Consider the following 16716-nt stretch of genomic DNA (forward strand, 5'->3'; position numbering starts at 1 on the left):
TCAGGTCAGGAGTTCGAGCCCCACATCAGGCTCGCTGCTGTCAGCTCCGAGCCCACTTTGGATCCTCTGACCCCTCTCTCTGCCCCTCCCCAGCTTGTGTGTGTGTTCTCTCTCTCTCTCTCTCTCTCTCTCTCTCAAAAATAAATAAACATATATTTTTAAACACAAGGATTTCCTGGAAGCTCCAGAGTCAGGCGAACCTCCCCTCTCAGCACCAATACTGGTTAGCTGTGTGGCCTTAAGCAAGTGACTTCACATCTCTGAGCCTCAGTCTCCCCTTTGACACTGTGGGCTTACATAATAACACCAGGAGGCCAGGAAAGGCGGCATGGGATGTGCATTCAGCCCAGATCCGGAGAGAGACCCTTGCTCAGGACAGGCCATGGCTCATTCCAAGCTCCTCAGAGCTTCCCCAAGTCTCCCCTACCCTGTCTCACCCCTTCCTGCCAGGGCTCTCCCTCTCTGCCCCTGGAATGCCCTCGTCCAACTTCTGACGCAGTGCCCCCTTCTCAGCACGAGCCCCGCCTCCACTTTGCCTCCTCCAGGCAGCCTTCCAGATTGTCTGCCACCCCTGCAGCAAAAACCCTCATGGACTTTGCTATCCCTTCCCATTCATGTGTCTCACCTCACACTGGGGATTAGAGAGTGTGTCTTTTGTAGCCCAGGGCCTGCCTCCCTGCCTGGTGCAAAACAGGCCTACCGCACAGTCTGCCGAATGAAGGAAGGGCCACATAGGAGCTCCGGCTCCGAATCAGTCACCTGCCAAGCTGCGCCTTGGTTTGATCACTGAAAGCGGGGACCGCAGTCCTGCCCGCCTCCAGGATGCCTCCAGGTCAGTGCCACGGCGGGGAGGGAGGGGGCAGGCCCTCCCCGTGGGCCCCCGGGGGCCTGGGCCCAGCTGCGGCTGGGCTGCCTGCCCCCAGGCAGCCCCGCACCCACCCTCCCTGCCCCACTGCGGAGAGGTTGCTGTCGGAGGCAGCCGGCAAGCCTCAGCAAACACATTTAAATCTGAAGTGACAGATAAAGCGATTTACGGCGACAGTTTAGCGTCAGATCACTTCCCACAAGGCAGCCGGCGTCCCTCAGCCCCTCCTGCTTGCTAGTCCATCAAGGCGGTCTCTAAATCACTGACTCTGAGCCCAGGGCCGGCCGGGGCTGGGCTCCTTGGGGCCTCCAGGCAGCGGAAAGGATGAGGCCTGGACGCTGACTGGCTCACGAGGAGGAGGGGGCTGTCAGCGGCTGGCAGATTTTCACAAATCAAAGACCCAGGACTTAAGGACACAGAGCACCACTTCGTGCCTTATTTTAAATAAATAAGCGGCTCAAAAAACTCCCAGCGAGGCAATTTGTCGCTGTGAAGCATGGGTTTCCACCCGCTCTGCACGTCCCGGCCCGCGTGCCCCGGCCCCTCAAAGGCCTCACGGCCCCCCTGAGTGGGGCCGAGGATGGCCCATTTTTCAGATGAGGAAACAGAGGCTTGGAGCCGCCACCAACAGGAATACTGGGATTCCAATCAGCTCCTGGCCTCTGTGCCCACCGCGGCCCTGACTCGCCGGCCTGGGACGGCTTTGAAGGGGAAGATCCCCTCTGTCTGCACAAAGCATCACATTCATCCCTGCTCTGTCCCGTTATGCCCTGAAGGCCAAAGCTGGCAGCCGGACCCCTGGGCTGGCCAAGAATGGGGGTCTTTCTTTATGCTGGGCCACTTCCTGCCCGGGACTCAGCCTGGTAAGCTGGGAACCTCAAGGGCAAGGAAGTGACCCCGTCAAGGTCATACCCCCCCCATGGCAATAAGAAGATGCAAAAACCCCACAAGCCGAAGCGCCCTCCCCCCCCCCAGCACGGAGACCCCCAGACCTGAGCTTCTCTGGAGGAGATGCCAGGCACGGCTCTCCCCAGACGCAGCCTTGGAAGGGGAGGGCGGGGGGGGGGGTCGTAGGCCAACCTGGAGCAGCAGGCACCGCCCCTGAGACTCTTCTGCTGCAGAACGGGGGGGCCCGCAGGGGCTCCCTGGTTTATCTTGCCAGCATGGCAGCCCAATTTAATTAAGATGGATGCGGCGTGCCCCCGTGGGTAGGAGCCGTGGCCTGCTACCAGATGGCGGGAGCCTGAGACTCTCTGGGCACTGCCCGAGCGAGCAGCCTCGGCAGCAGCCTGTGAAAACACAGCCGAGGAGGGCCCGGGGTGGCCTGCACTTCACCTGCGCGCTCGGAGGGTCCTGCCCCTGTGACCGCCAGCCCTGCCACCCACCTGCCAGGCATCCCGCATTCGACTCTGCACCCCAGCCCCCCTCCATGTACTATGCAGCATACATCACATCACAACACACACACACACACACACACACACACACACACACACACACATGCATCTACAATCATAGATACCACACAGTACACACACGCTCCAATCACATCGCAAATACCAACAGAGTGGGGTAAAAAGCAGGCCTGGACTTCAAACGCCAGAGGCCCAGTTGGCAAACAGTCTGATTTCCCCAAAGTCCCGAGAGAGGCCATGGGCAGAGTCGCTGCGTGGGGAGAGGAGGAGGCCGGAAGGCAGGGAGGGCGCCTGGCCCCGGCCATCCCCAAGGATCCCCAGGGTCCCTCGAAAGGGTGGGAAGGGAGACTGCAGCCAGGCTCCAAGCTCACAGCTCTTCAGGATGGAGGGAGTTTTTTTAAAAAAAAATTCTTTTTTAATTTTATTTATTTTTGAGAGACAGAGAGGTGGAGGGTGAGTGGGGGAGGGGCAGAGAGAGAGAGGGAGACACAGAATCCGAAGCGGGCTCCAGGCTCTGAGCTGTCAGCACAGAGCCCGATGCGGGGCTCGAACCCATGAACTGCGAGATCATGACCTGAGCTGAAGTCGGACGCCCAACCGACTGAGCCACCCAGATGCCCCCAGGATGGAGGGAGTTCTAAGGATCCTGACCCCCTTTACTCTCGCAAGTCCCTCCCAGCTCCCCTGCATGCTTCCCCCTCCACGGTCCCTGCAGCTGGAGCCCAGCCCAGCCAGCTATGGCACCTTCCCTGCCCCCATCCCCATCTGGCCACAGGGACAAAAAGAAACTCCCCCCACACACAAAATCCAGAAACTCCAAAGCTGACCTCAAGTCCCCAGCACCACCACCCCTGCCCCCACCACTCCCCATGGGCCTCTGACCCCCATGGGACCAACACTGCCCTCAGCTTCAAAAATAAAAATTTAAAAATTCGCACCCCGCTATAATTGCTCACTCCTTTTCCTCATTGTGGCTCTGCGGTCGGTGCTGAGAAGCAATTATTCATGGCTAATGATTATAATCAAGTCAAATAGAATTTAATGGACACGTATTCTCTTCCTGCTTGAAACTTTACATATGAATTAAGCACATATGGGTTTCACGAGGCACAGACCAGATTTATGCAGGCCCGAAAAGCCCCGCGTTGCCGCGACTTTTATTCTGCTAATAAACAGGCTGATTTACGGGCACCACCGGGCGCGGAAACCGCGATCTCTGCTGCCCCCTGGTGGGCGGCAGGCCGGAGCTGAGCCAAGGCCATTGGGGCCCCCAGGGATGAGGCCGGAGGACCCTGGGCGTGGGGCCCCAGGCCACCGCCACCAATAACCCCTGAGGTCTGATCAGTGGCAAGGCCACCGGGAAAATGCCTGGAGGGAGGGCCCAGAGGGAAAGCAGGCTCTGTCTGGGAGCCCTACGGCCGGCCGGGGCCTGCCTCAGCCATTCCCGGGAGGTCCTCCTCCCTGCTGTGAGAATCTAGGGGAAAAAAGGAGATCCCAGGACAACACACCAAGAAGCGTCGGGTAAACTGAGGCAAGCAGGGAGAGATGAAAACTGCTCATCAGCAGGAGGCGCCCAGCATCCCTTGGCATTCCCGCACACCCAGAGCGTCAACGGCGGCATCGGTTCTAGCGCCAACGACAGAGGCAGGTGATGAGTCCTTGGTTCGCGCCAGGTGCTGCATGAGCATCACCGCTCACGAGCATGGGTCCCTAATGCCCCCAACAACCCAGCGACTGGGCTTTCTACCGTCCCCGTCACGCAGAGGGGGAGACAGAGGCCCAGGCACGTACACGGAGAAGAGGAGTCCCCAGAGAGATGCGGCAAACGCCCCCACCCCCAACCCAGTGCAGCTGAATGCAGCCGGGACCAAAGTGCTCTTCTGAGAGCGAGGGGGGCTGAGAGCCGCTGCACTCGGGAGTCCGGCCAGGCACAAGGGCACTTCAGAAGAGCCACGAATCCCATCCACGGCCCCGCATGCAGCCTCCACCCTGTCCCTACTGCATCCCACCAACACCCTCCCTTAGGCTCCACACCTCCCTCCTGGCCTGCCAGCGACCGACTCAAAGGAGCTGATAAGATGCCCCATTTATCCTTCTGGCCACTTTGCAGCTCATCAGGAAAAGTGCCGCCAGGGATCCATTCACACCCTTGCCAACGACGGCCCAGGCACCCAGCAGAGCGGCCCCACCCGCCTGCAGGGCTGAATCCTCAGCCACGGCTCCAAGGCTTTGTCCTTCCACCCCAGACCAGCCCCTCCTGGGTCCAGGTGGCAAGAAGGCCCTTCTCCTCCGGACCGCTAGGACATCTGCCGACCCAGCTTGGCTTGTCTTCACCCCATGTCTCCCCAGAGACTCACAGTCCTGCTAAGCAGCCTGAGAGAAACCCAGCAGAAGCACCAGCAGAAACTCGAAGAAGAAGCACCAGCAGAAACTCCCTCTGCTCTGAGTCAGAACTCCTGCCTTTGTGTGACCGGTCACCTGTGCGCTGAGATGGGCAACGTGGCGGCGGGGGCGGGGGGAGGTGGGGAGGACACCTGTGTGACTGCACAAACAGGCAGAAAGATACCCAGAACAATGCCACTGCCAGAAATGCAACCCAGACCACCAGCAGGCGGGCCTGGGACAGGCCGAGTGGCTGCCTCACCCCAGGTTCCGTGAGCCCGGACCAAGAAGAGCAGCAGGGCAGGCCCACCACGTCCCAGGGTCACTGGGCGATGCCACTCCCTGGCCAGCACTGGGGTTAGACACAATGGCTACAAGCCCGAGGGCAAGGTGGAGGAGATCTGAGCTGCTGGGCAAGGGCGGGGGGGGGGGGGGTGCTGAGACTGCACTGGTCGGGAGGTAGATGTGACGGCACAGCAAGGTTTCCCCAGAGGAGGCTCTGCCCACGTCTCCAAACCTTTCTGGAAGGAAGCTCCTCCCCGCGAAGCTTGATAAGCAGGTGAACGAGGGCTGGGATTCAGCCCCCACTCATTCTGGCCCCACGAAGTACCATGGACTTGACTGTCCCTTGACGCCCCACTCCTGACCTTGGCCAGACACCCGCAGCCTAGGAGGAGGGCAGCCACCTTCCTCCAGCCCCCAGGAGGAAGCGAAGCAGGAGGCCGGCTAGAGCCACCGCAGGAAGCTGAGCGTAGGGCACAGGGGCCTCTGCCCCCGCTTTCCCCTTGACGAGCTCCCTCGCCCGCTCCAGGTATCAAGGGGGGGCACGGCAGGCAGGAGGCAGGGGAAGGAGGGCAGTGGTCGGGCGTCTAGAGCCCTGGAGGTCAGACCGCCCTGTTCTGGCCGCCGCCTTCCTGGCAGGGCAAGCCCGGCGCGATTCCAGCTGAGCTCTCTCCCTTCCCGGCCGCTAATGGGTCTCGGAGCTGCAAGGCAGCTCGGCCAAGGAGCCCCCGACACGGCAGGTCAAGGTTTCAAGGGAAGGCAGTCGGCGCGGCCCACGCGCTGGGCTCCTGCGGCGCCGGCGAGCCACCCTCCTCTGGCCACCCGAGCCTCGCTGGAGCCAGGTGGCGCCCACCCGCGCCCCGCGCCGCAGACCGGAGCGAAGGTGACGAGGCGGCCACCCGGGTCTCGGGCGCGGGCCAGCCAGAAGCCCCCACTCACCGGCGTTGACGATGGCGTCCACCTCCAGCTTGGTGATATCACCTCGGAACAGGGAGAGCTTCTCGTTCAGTTGCTTATCCTTCTTGTATTTTGGCTCCTCCACCTTCGCGGTCACCCCTGGACAAGCAGAGGCCAAGGGGTGGGGGTCGGAGAGAGGCCCGCACTACAGAGGGACCCACCGGTGCCTCCGTCGACCCCACCCCCCCACCCCCACCCCCTCCGGAGGCAGCCCGCGGCGCGGTGACTGAGGACACTGGTCACGGCCACCCATGATGATTAAGCACCTCTCGTGTGAGGCACACGCTTGGTGTCCTTGAATTTTTGCAAGGTTAAACACAGGTGCACTATTAATGTCCCTCATCCCCATTTCACAGACGTGGAAACTGAGGCCTAGGCGGGCGACCGCCTACCGGTTCCCCGGGTGCCCCGGGTTAGCAGTGGCCGGGCGGGCAATTTGCAGGGCCTGGACGCTCGCCAGCGTGCCCCAAGGCAGGCCACTATCCCTCTGCGTCAAATCCCGGCTCCTGACAACCGTGAGGGCAGGCGGTCCGGGGCTCAGTGTCCCAACAGCACAAGGCGGATAAAAACGGAACCTGCCTCAGACTGTGCTCATAATTGAGGGAGGTGATGCACGCACCGTGCCCCACACATAGCGAGCGCTTGACGCACGCGGCTGGCCTTCCTGGCGCGGTCGGTACGACGCTCCCCCCACCCGGGCTGAACAGGCCCCCCGCCAAGTAGCCAGGGGTCCCTGGCGCAGGGCCTACCTTTCGCCGTCTCCTTCCATGTCGGGATCTTCTTCAGCCTCACGAAGTCCCTGCAGAAGTAATGTTCCTCTCTCTGCTTGTCGCTCAGGCCCTTCAGAAATGCTACAGGGGTGAGACGGGGCAGGCAGGAAGGAGAGTCAGGAGTCCCAGGGGCTTCTCCCACCCCCCAGCCCCCGTAGGCTCCCCTCCTCACCGAGACTGTCACCTCGTCCGAGGATGCAAACCAGCCCTACATGTCCACCCTTCCCACAGGCACATGAAGAGGCAGCGTGTTAGAGCCAGGAGGCCCCTGGAACATTCTGCCCTGCCCACTTTGTTCAGGAGGGGAACTGAGGCCCAGGAAGACAGAGGACAGCTCTCAGGTACCACAGACCTGAGTTCGGAATTCAGCTCTGCCACTTTCCAGCTGTGTCCACGGACCTCTGGGTCCCTAATTTCTACATTTAGAGCGTAGGGATTAAGATGCCCCTTAAAGGATAATCTCAAGCTTACTCAGGGCATATAAGGAAAGCAGGTTGGTGGCACGGATGAGTTACATCATCAGTTACATCCTCAATAGACCGCTTCATCATCACATGGTCATTTGGAGGGGGCAGGACACAGGGAACAGGACAGACATCCTCAAAGAGCCAAACAACCAGATCTGGTGGCTGTTCGCGGCATCCCCCCAGAACGGGCAGAGAGTTCCCCCCAGACAGATGCCCGGGGGGGCTTCTCCCAGTGTGAACCAAGTAAGCAGCTAGAATTGCCCCCATCTTACAGAGGAGGAAACGGGGATCTCGGAAAGGGTAGGCCATACATAGTCACACATAGCCCCTTCCCCCTGCTCTCTCTCTCTCTCTCTCTCTCTTTGAGCACGGAGCCCCCTCTGAGGCTTCCCACTAGCACAGCGGTCCAGGCTTCTGGCTCTCGGGCTCCCTCTGCCGGCCTGAGGCCGCCAGGCGCCCAGGCTCTCAGCCCAGCCTTGCCCCCCTAGACCGCATGCTCCCCAAATGGAGCGGCCCTCACTGACCACTTGTTGGTGGTGGGTAACAAACAGCCAAGGCCACACTCAAGGAACTCAAGAAGCATCAGAAAATGTGCAGAGGTGGGGGGGGTGGTGGCAATTAGGGGAGGCGGTGGGAGAGGAAGGGTTTGCCTCCTGGAGGCTTCTGCAAAGGGCAGGTGTTCAGGAGAGAGGTGGGGCCTCCAGCCGCGTCCTTCGCCTTGCAGAAGTCAGTGCGTCCACAGCCTTCGCTCCTCAAGGACGCACCAGGAGCACGGGAAGGGCCCGGCTCACAGCCCAGCTCCGTATTACGGTTGGGATTATTATAAAAGGTTCACAGCACCCCAAATCGGCTTCAGCTGTGGCTTAAGCCAGAACGATACTTTCTGGCAGCCCACTCCCCAAACCTCTTCCACAAACACCGACGATGTGCATTTGGTACAAGGATAAAGGCAGACGTGGTCCTGGCCCTCGTGAACCTGCAGTCCAGCAGAGACATGGAGGCCAAGCTGGATGGAGGCCATCCAGCAAGCAATCCAAATCCCGAGGCCGTTTGGTGGGGGGGAGGGGGGAGGGGGCAGCAGGAACCCCAGTCCAGGGGGTTCAGCGAGACTCAGAAGAGGAAGGGAGATAGCCAGGACAGGGAAGGGTGTTTCATCACCATCCGAACCGTATGTTCGAGGTCCTGGGTGAGTGAGACCCAGGGTATGGGGCAGAGGGCAAGCATGGGGGGTGGGGGGGATGACACTGGGAGGAGGTGGGGTCAACTGTGGAGCCACCAAGCCTGTTCAGGACTGACTTCACCCCAGGGGATTAAATTCGGATTCAAAATGCTTTTACCAGGGGCACCTGGGTGGCCCAGTCGGTTAAGCATCCGACTTCCGGCTTAGGTCACGATCCCACAGTTTGTGAGATCGGGCCCCACCTGGGGCTTTCCGCTGTCAGCTCAGAGCCCCCTTGGAATCCTCTGTCCCCCGCGCTCTCTCTCTGCCCCTCCCCCCCTCAAAAAATAAATAAACATTAAAGATATGCTTTCACCAAACTCGTGCAACTCAACACCAACGAAGCAAACAATCCGATTTTTAAAAAATGGGCAAAAGATTGGCATAGACGGTTTTCAAAGGAGACATCCAGAGGGCCGGTAGACGCACAAAAAGCTGCTCGAATCGCTCGTCATCAGGGAAATGCAAAGCAAAGCCACAGTGAGATGTCACCTCACACCAGCCACACCGATGGCTAGAATCAAAAAGACAGGAAACAAGACATAACAAGGGGTGGCGAGGCTGCGGAGAAAAGGGAACCCTGGTGCACTGTCGGTGGGAACGTAAACTGGGGCTTCCACTGTGGAAAACAGTTCGGCGGTCCCTCGAGAAATTAAAAACAGAAATACCGAGGGCGCCCGGCTGGCTCGGTTGGTAGGGCATGCAACGCTTGGTCTCGGGGTCGTGAGTTTGAGCCCCGCGTCGGGGGTGGAGATAACGAACGAATGAATGATGAATGAATGAATGAATGAATGAATGAACGAATGAATGAAATACCATACGATTCAGTCATTTCACTTCATTTACCCAAAGAAAATGAAAGCGCTGATTCAAAAAGATACGTGCGCCCCTAACGTTCACTAAGGCACTATTTACAGTCGCCCAGACACGGAGGCAACCAAAGTTGGATGGCTGAACGGGTAAGAAAGATGTGGTTGATGTATACAGTGGAACAAAAGAGAACGAAATCTTGCCATCTGCGACAACATGCGTGGAGTTAGAAAATGTTATGCTGAGTGAAATAAGTCAGACAGAACAGGACAAGCACGACATGATTTCACGTAATATGTAGAATCTAAAAACCAAAACCGAAACCGCCTCCGTTGGCACAGGGCCAAGGGGCACGGGGATGGGGGAAATGGGTGACGGGAACTAAGAGGAACGAATCTGCAGTGTAAGTCACGGGGAATGAAAAGTACAAAAAAAAAAAAAATGCTTGGGGCGCCTGGGTGGCTCTCAGTCGGTTAAGCGTCCGACTTCGGCTCAGGTCATGATCTCACCGTTCGTGGGTTCGAGCCCCGCGTCGGGCTCTGTGCTGACAGCTGGGAGCCTGGAGCCCGCTTCGGATTCTGTGTCTCCCTCTGTCTCCGCCCCTCTCTGGCTCACACTCTGTCTGTCTCTCTCTCTCTCAAAAATAAATATTTAAAAAATAATAAATAATAAAAAATTTTTAAAAAATGCTTTCGCCAGATATAGATTACAAACTCTCCCCACCGCCAGCTAAGGGGCCAAGGATATCCGACCGTGGATGGCACCCAGTGTGGACGGTCCCCTCCGTCACTAATGCGTTTCTATGCTCCCAGCCCATCTCCTTGCCTGGAGGGAGGACCCAGAGGGAAGCAGGCTTCTCAAGGGGCTGCTTTCCCCGCTGGACATGTGACCCCGGGCACAATCTGAGTAACAGGTCAAGGGCTCCCACATAAATGCTCCTTTCTTTGTGTGTTGGGGGGAGGGTGTTGGTATTTGGAAAAGAGCTGAAGTGCTTCTCCAAGGCTTGGCTGTCCTCTTCTGGAAAGCAGGGGGCGGCGGGGGGGGGGGGGGCTACAGAAATCTCTCCCTCCTGTTCTAAGGAAAAGCAGAACAGGCCTAGTTGGGTACATAGCAAAGCACTCAGCTGCTGGCGGACAGAACCACTGAGCCAAGGACAGACTGTGGAGCAAAGGCCAGGCTCTGCCGCGGCCTGACAGTCTGAATGCAGAGCAGTTAGTTGATAAATATTTACTGAGCACCCACCATGCACCAAGCCCCGCGGGTGGGAGGCAGGGGGAGCTTTGGGGCCTGACCAAGCAGAGGGGAGGGGGAGGCGGGGACAGATTCCTGGAGGAGGTACCTCTGACTCCTCGGGTCTGCCCCAGAGGCTGCAAAATTGCTAGAGAAAATCCCGTGGCGAAACAGAAGGCTCCCTCTAAATTCCTGATCGCCTCCCCTGGAGGCCCAGCTGCTCCCCCTCGCCCTTCTCCCCTTTCCCAAGGACCCTCCCCCCACATCCAGAAGATGCTGCCTCCTCCTGCCGGCTGGGAACTGGGCCACGGCCCCTGCCTGGCCCTCCCTCCCTCAGCCCAGGCTGCCTGCTCACCTCCCAGAGGCTCCTGCGGTTCCTCCTCCCCTGGCTGTCCCATCTGTGCCCTCAGACACCCCCTCGTGGCCTCTCGTGTCTCAAGGTCATAAACCCTCCCTCAACCGTGCACTCTGCACCCTGCAGCCCAGGCCTCCTTTCTGTCTCCCTCCTCCACTGTCTCCACTTCCTCCCTCTCCTGCTCCCCTGTGTCCTCACCAGTCTCACCAAGGCCAAGGTCAGAGACACCACACAGGTCACATGGCCCCATGCAGGGGCCCTCTTGTCCTCCCCTATGCACTCAGCATCCCCCCTTCCCCTCAGGATCCCTCCTTTCCTGGCTCCCACCCCACTCACCCCTACGGTCTCCTTGCTGCCTCCCCGCCTCCTTAACCTACACCCTCTCCCTGGTGTTCACATCCATCCCGTGCATTCAAAACCCTCCTTCGGCTAATGGTCCCGGGGCTACACCTCCAGCCCCTCATCTCTCCGCCGAGAGTCCTATCCTCCTTCCCCCCAAAAGTGGTTTGTTCTTTCACTTTTCTCCCTTCTCAATGAACCCCCAACTCCGCTAGGACCCCAAAACCGGGGCTCCTTCCTTTCTCCCAGTCCCCCGGTTCCATCAAGCTGCAGGCTGTTAGATCTATCCCCACAATACCCCCCAAAACCAAGCCTTCTGCTCACCCCCAGCAGGGGCCAGGGCGCTCTCATTGCTCCCTAGAACCACCTGGAAGCTGTCTACTGCCCGTGCACTCCCCACGTCCACCCGATTGCCTGTTCCTCACACAGCAGCCCAGGGACCTTGGGAACAGAATTCTCTCCACTTAAAGCTCAGTTCAAACTGCAAGTCCCCACCAAGGCCCACATGACAGCCACGCCTCTCCCCCAACCTCCTCCACGGCCTCCCTCCCCATAACACTCCATTCTCCTTCTTACACCTCTGCAGTCCACGCAGATCAATCTCCTTTCAGTTCCTCCCACAGTCAGACTGTTTCTTGCCTCAGGGCCTTTGTACCTGCTGTGCCCCCTGCCTGACCTTCCTTTACAGGCCCCTCCCAGCTGCCTCCCCCACCCCCAGAGGAGCCCCTCCCCTACTGGCTACGTTCTATTCCTCTCCTGACCTTGGCCGCTTGGGGATCTGTGGTGTTTACTTTGGATTCCCACCATCTGGCACAGTGCATGGCATGTGTGAGCGCCGATGGGCATCTGTGGGATGAACCGACGAATGAAAGAGCTGAGACCTGAATGTTGAGGGCGGGTTTGCTAAGACAACAGAGTCTTCCAGGTGGAGGAGACAACACAGGCAAACGCCCTGAGGCAGGAGACAGCATTCGGGTGGGGAAATGGAGAGAGATCTAGAACAGCTGGCCCAGAGAGCAAAGGCAAGGCTGCGGCAGCCGTCTCGGCTCATCTCCCATCTGAAGAACAGAGACAGTGGAAGGAACACGCTGGTCCAAGCCGCTCCTTGGTCCCGCTGGGTTTGGGTTCACGACCTCCCGACATCACGTTCACGGGCAGGTCACTCGCCCTCTCTGAGCCTCGGTTTTCTCATCTCTGGGATAGGGACCGGGCAGCCTGGCCGTGAATGAGAAGGGGCTGTCAGGGCGTCTGGAAGCTGCAGAATGCAAGACATACAGCGGATACACGGCCCTTCCTGAGAGCGGAGACTCAAAGAGTGCAAAGCGAAACAGGACGAAATTGGGGGGGGGGGAGGGCTTCTCTTTTCCAACGTGGAGGCGAAGAGGAACTTTGTGAATTATTTGGGTGCCCACATTTGCCATCTTGCACGCTTGAGACCAAAGATATCCCTGCTCAGAGGCTTTGGCACGCCCAAGCGTGGGGTTCTCCCAGCCTGCCGAGACACTGGAGGGACTGGCCAGCCAGGACCGGGGCCAACCCCGCAGGACTCCCGCGTGCTGAGTCCCTCTGGCTGGGCAAGCCAGGACGGGACCCAGGCCAAGGCTCTCGCGACACTGTCCTCCCCGGTATCTGGGGCCTGGTCTGAGGGGCCCACAACCCGCACAGCCCGCAGGGCCCCCTCTAGCAAAATCCAAAAGATGGCTCCACCTCCCAGCCTGTCTCTTCCAGTTCACGGTCCCCAGACACACACCTAGCGTGGGAGGCACGACGTCCTCATCTCCAGAGCGAGGCTGTGGCCTGACTGACCCCTGAGGAACCACACACGGCGCTGGTCTCTGATTTACGGGGAAGGAGAAGCCAATGGTGACTCCCGCCCCCCCCCCCCGCCGGGCTCCGAGGGACCAAGGGGCATCCTCACTGCCTTGGCTTCCGCTGTCAGAGAAGCCCCACACATGTGTAACATTTTCTTCCTCCTTTTGCTAGAAGGACGGATGCAGACTGAAGGCACAAGCGAGTTTTATTTTCCTTAGAAAAGATGTATTAACACACGTTTTAATTTGCTTTTTTGGAGAGGCGAGAGTATTTCACAGCTCAGTGAGACAGGTGTTGCAAAAAGATGTTTGCAGTAAATTTTGATGGGGAGGCCTGACCCCGGACGGAGCGCTCAGCGGCTCTCGGGCACGAAAGCCGGGCCGGAGGAAGCAGCCTGTGCCAGAGCCATAAAGTGCAGCGGGCGAACGGGAATTCAATGATGTGTTTTAAGAAGTGTCTTTATGGCACTTTGCTAGACGGTGTTCAGAAAGGTGAGGGCCGGCTGGCACAGAGGGAGATTCCTCTTCTGGAGAAGGCCGGGTGGATGGGGCTGATAACGGCGGGGCTCGGGGAACACAGCGGCAGGGGCATTCATCACCCGGGCCCAATGTCCCCCAAGAGCAGGGCCTCGTCAAAATCACGGGCAACGGGCAGACGGGGCATGAGGCACCTCGGAGCTTTATTGCTCTCCCTGGGCCCCCGCGCCTTCGCCCGTGCTGGGATACGCCAAGGCCGCTTCCCCAGAAGACAGGTGGGGGAAGACACCCCCCCCACCCCCCCCAGTTCCCAGACGTGCCTGTGGATTTCCCCAGTTCGGTCATCAAATCAGAGAGACCATCCACTCTGCGTGAAACCCCACGGGGGGTGGAAATTAGTCCTCGTCCCCTTCCCAGTGAAAAGCGGGGCCAGAACAGGCGAGCGCGAGCTTGCGGAGAGGAAACGAGGCTCAGGATACACAGGTCGGGGCTCCAACACTTGAGACCACGAGGGAGACAAGTTTATACAGGCCCAGTGTTGCTGTGGCCAAAACAGAGCAGACAGGGGAGACGGGCCTGAGGGGTGGCAAGAAAGGGGGCCGCTGGGGACCCTTGGGACACCGTGGGGGGCCGCCATATTCAAAATGGTTTCTGATGCGAGCCCAGCGCGACCCACAGAATCAGGTGCTGTTGGCCCCGATTCGCAGATGGGGAAACCGAGGCACGGGGAGCGTGGAGGCAGGGGTGCTGGGGCTTGCCCATGTCTGGTGACACCAATGCCCACCCTCTTTTTAGCAGTTTGCTCTGCCCCCACTGCGGGTCAGAAGGAGGACCTGTGGCCCTTCTCCCGAAGGCTGCACCCCACCCTGTGGGGACACAGCCCCTAGATGCCCCCAGTGCTCAACCTTAAGTCCCCTCGTGCCCAACTCCCTTTACAGTACAACAATCTTCTGATAAAAAGGCACTATCTGGGGGCGCCTGGGTGGCGCAGTCGGTTAAGCGTCCGACTTCAGCCAGGTCACGATCTCGTGGTCCGTGAGTTCGAGCCCCGCGTCAGGCTCTGGGCTGATGGCTTGGAGCCTGGAGCCTGTTTCCGATTCTGTGTCTCCCTCTCTCTCTGCCCCTCCCCCGTTCATGCTCTGTCTCGCTCTGTCCCAAAAATAATAAATAAAAAACGTTGGGAAAAAAAAAAAAAGGCACTATCTGGGGGGATGATGAGGCCCCCCCATCACTGAGGGAATTAAATTAGGGAAATTATCCTCTGGCCAGTAAAATCAGATACAACGGAGAGCTCCCCCCAAAGACTGTCTCCTAGCCAGGGAGATCCAGCCTGGTGGCTTTTACTTACCCAGAGGGAGAATGGGTCTACAGAAGTGGCCAGTCAGCTTAAGAGGGAGGAAGAGAACACCTAGAGGGAGGCAGAATTCGGCCATGTGTCCAGGGGACTCACGGGGCCAGGAGCTGAGACATCCCAGGGCCCAGGGCAGGCGCTCGGCACTACAAAGAGACTGAAATGCTGAGCGAGTGACCGACCACCCAAGGAAGGGGCTCCTTGGTGGGCACCCCTTGCAGGGAAGCCCTGCCCAGCCTGCCCAGGACGGTGGGAGCAGCTTCCGCAATCGTTCCCCCAGCTCCGAAGCTGAGAGCACAGGCCGCTGGGTGAACTCAGACTATGCTGTGGCTTCCACGTGGCTGTTCCACGGGGAGAGGAGGCCCCGCCCGGCACACGCGAGTTTCCAGACCCAGTGTGATCATATCTCCCTCCGAGAGCGCCGCGTCAACCTTCTGACGCTCCATCAGGCTCCCGTGAGCTTGGTTACTGTGTGCCAGTCTTCGAGAGAGAGGATCGTCTCAGGCACAGACAGGCCTTTGGGGGCCTATGTCCGTATATCCCCGAGAGAAAGGAGAGTATGTGTCCACCGAAGGCACGTACGGGAATGATCAGAGCAGCGTTATTCCCAACAGCCCCGAACTGGAAAACGCAACGCCCACCCACAGAATGGGCACCCGAAGTGGGGTAGGTCCACGCCATGGCATACTACACAGCAATAAAGAAAAAAAGGGGAATGAAGGAAAGGTGTGGGGGGCCTCCCCCAGAGGACCAAGGCTTGGACCCCAATCAGAGGCAGGGTCCAGCTAAAGCGGCTCCCCGGGGCGGGGGGGGGGGGGGGTTAAAAAGATGCCTCGGATTCTTTGAGCCTCCTCTCTTCCAAAGGTAGAGACGAATTTCCCTCCCCTTGAATCTGGGCCAGACTCCATGACTCCATGCTAAGCCCCAGAATAAAACAGACGGGTCAGCCAAACTAGGTCACAGAAAGGCACCGTGGCTTCTGGCTTGGTCGCCTCACGCTCCCTGTCTTGGGTTATATGCTCTGGGGGAAGCCAGCTGCCATGTCGTGAGGGCACCCAAACAGCCTCATGGAGAGACCCCCTCCCTCCCCCCCCCCCCCCCCCCCCGCGGTGAACTCAGGCCACTTTATGTGAATGAGCCACCTGGGATGGCCGTGACTAAGTCCCAGCGGGCCTCCTGGAAACCCTCACACAGAACCACCCCGCTAAGCGACCCCTAGGTTCCTGACCTTCAGAGACTTGAGATAATAACCGTCGTTTGCCGTTTTAAGCGCCTGAATTTGGGGATAACCTGTGACTCAAAAATATTTCACTAAAACACACAGATCCCCCCCGACAAGCCTGCTGGGGGGTCTTTGCACCCGGGGCCGCGGCTCCTGGGGCAAGGCTGCCCCCCCCCCCCACTGCCCCTGACTGAATACTGGAGCTCAGGCAGCGCCATCTGCCATGGTTTCTTCCCAGCAGTGACCTCTGTCTGGCACCGCCCCATTGGCTTGACCACATTTTCAACTGTTTGCTTCCCCTAGGGAAGAAGCTTCGTGAGGGCAGGGACCTCGCCTATGTCACTCATGACTGAATCCCAGCAGCAGAACAGTGCTGGCCGCATAGAAGGCGCTCAGTAAAAATGGATGAATGAGGGGCGCCTGGCTGGCTCAGTCAGAAGAGCATGAGACTCTTGACCTCGGGGTCGTGAGTTCAAGCCCCACGTCGGGTATACAGAGTACTTAAAAGTAACTAACTATACTTAAAAAAAAAAAAAAAAAAAAAAAAAAAGGATGAATGAATGGAAATCCCAGCTCCAAGCAGAGACACCACAGTAGTCTGGGAATCCCTGGCCTGTCAGCTTCACAAGGTCTGGAAGTTTTCAAGGGGCACCAGGGAACGGGAGGGGGTGGGGAGCTGGATCCTAGAAATAATGGCAGATCCCGGAGCAGGTGGCTGGGCCCCTTGCCTCCCTCGCTTTCTTTCCCACCAAGCTGGCTTGCTG

The 16716-nt window shown here is 58.9% G+C and overlaps 1 protein-coding gene across 1 annotated transcript in view; it reads right to left on the reverse strand.

The window, feature by feature from the left end:
- The window catches only part of MACROD1 (mono-ADP ribosylhydrolase 1), a 143886-nt gene that overhangs the window by 125387 nt on the left and 1783 nt on the right, over nt 1–16716 (reverse strand). The window contains 2 exon segments of the mRNA XM_023239988.2: nt 5884–6000; nt 6651–6752. Coding sequence (XP_023095756.1) covers nt 5884–6000; nt 6651–6752 — 219 coding nt within the window.

Source organism: Felis catus, chromosome D1, assembly GCF_018350175.1.
Source record: "Felis catus isolate Fca126 chromosome D1, F.catus_Fca126_mat1.0, whole genome shotgun sequence".
Taxonomy (NCBI): domain Eukaryota; kingdom Metazoa; phylum Chordata; class Mammalia; order Carnivora; family Felidae; genus Felis; species Felis catus.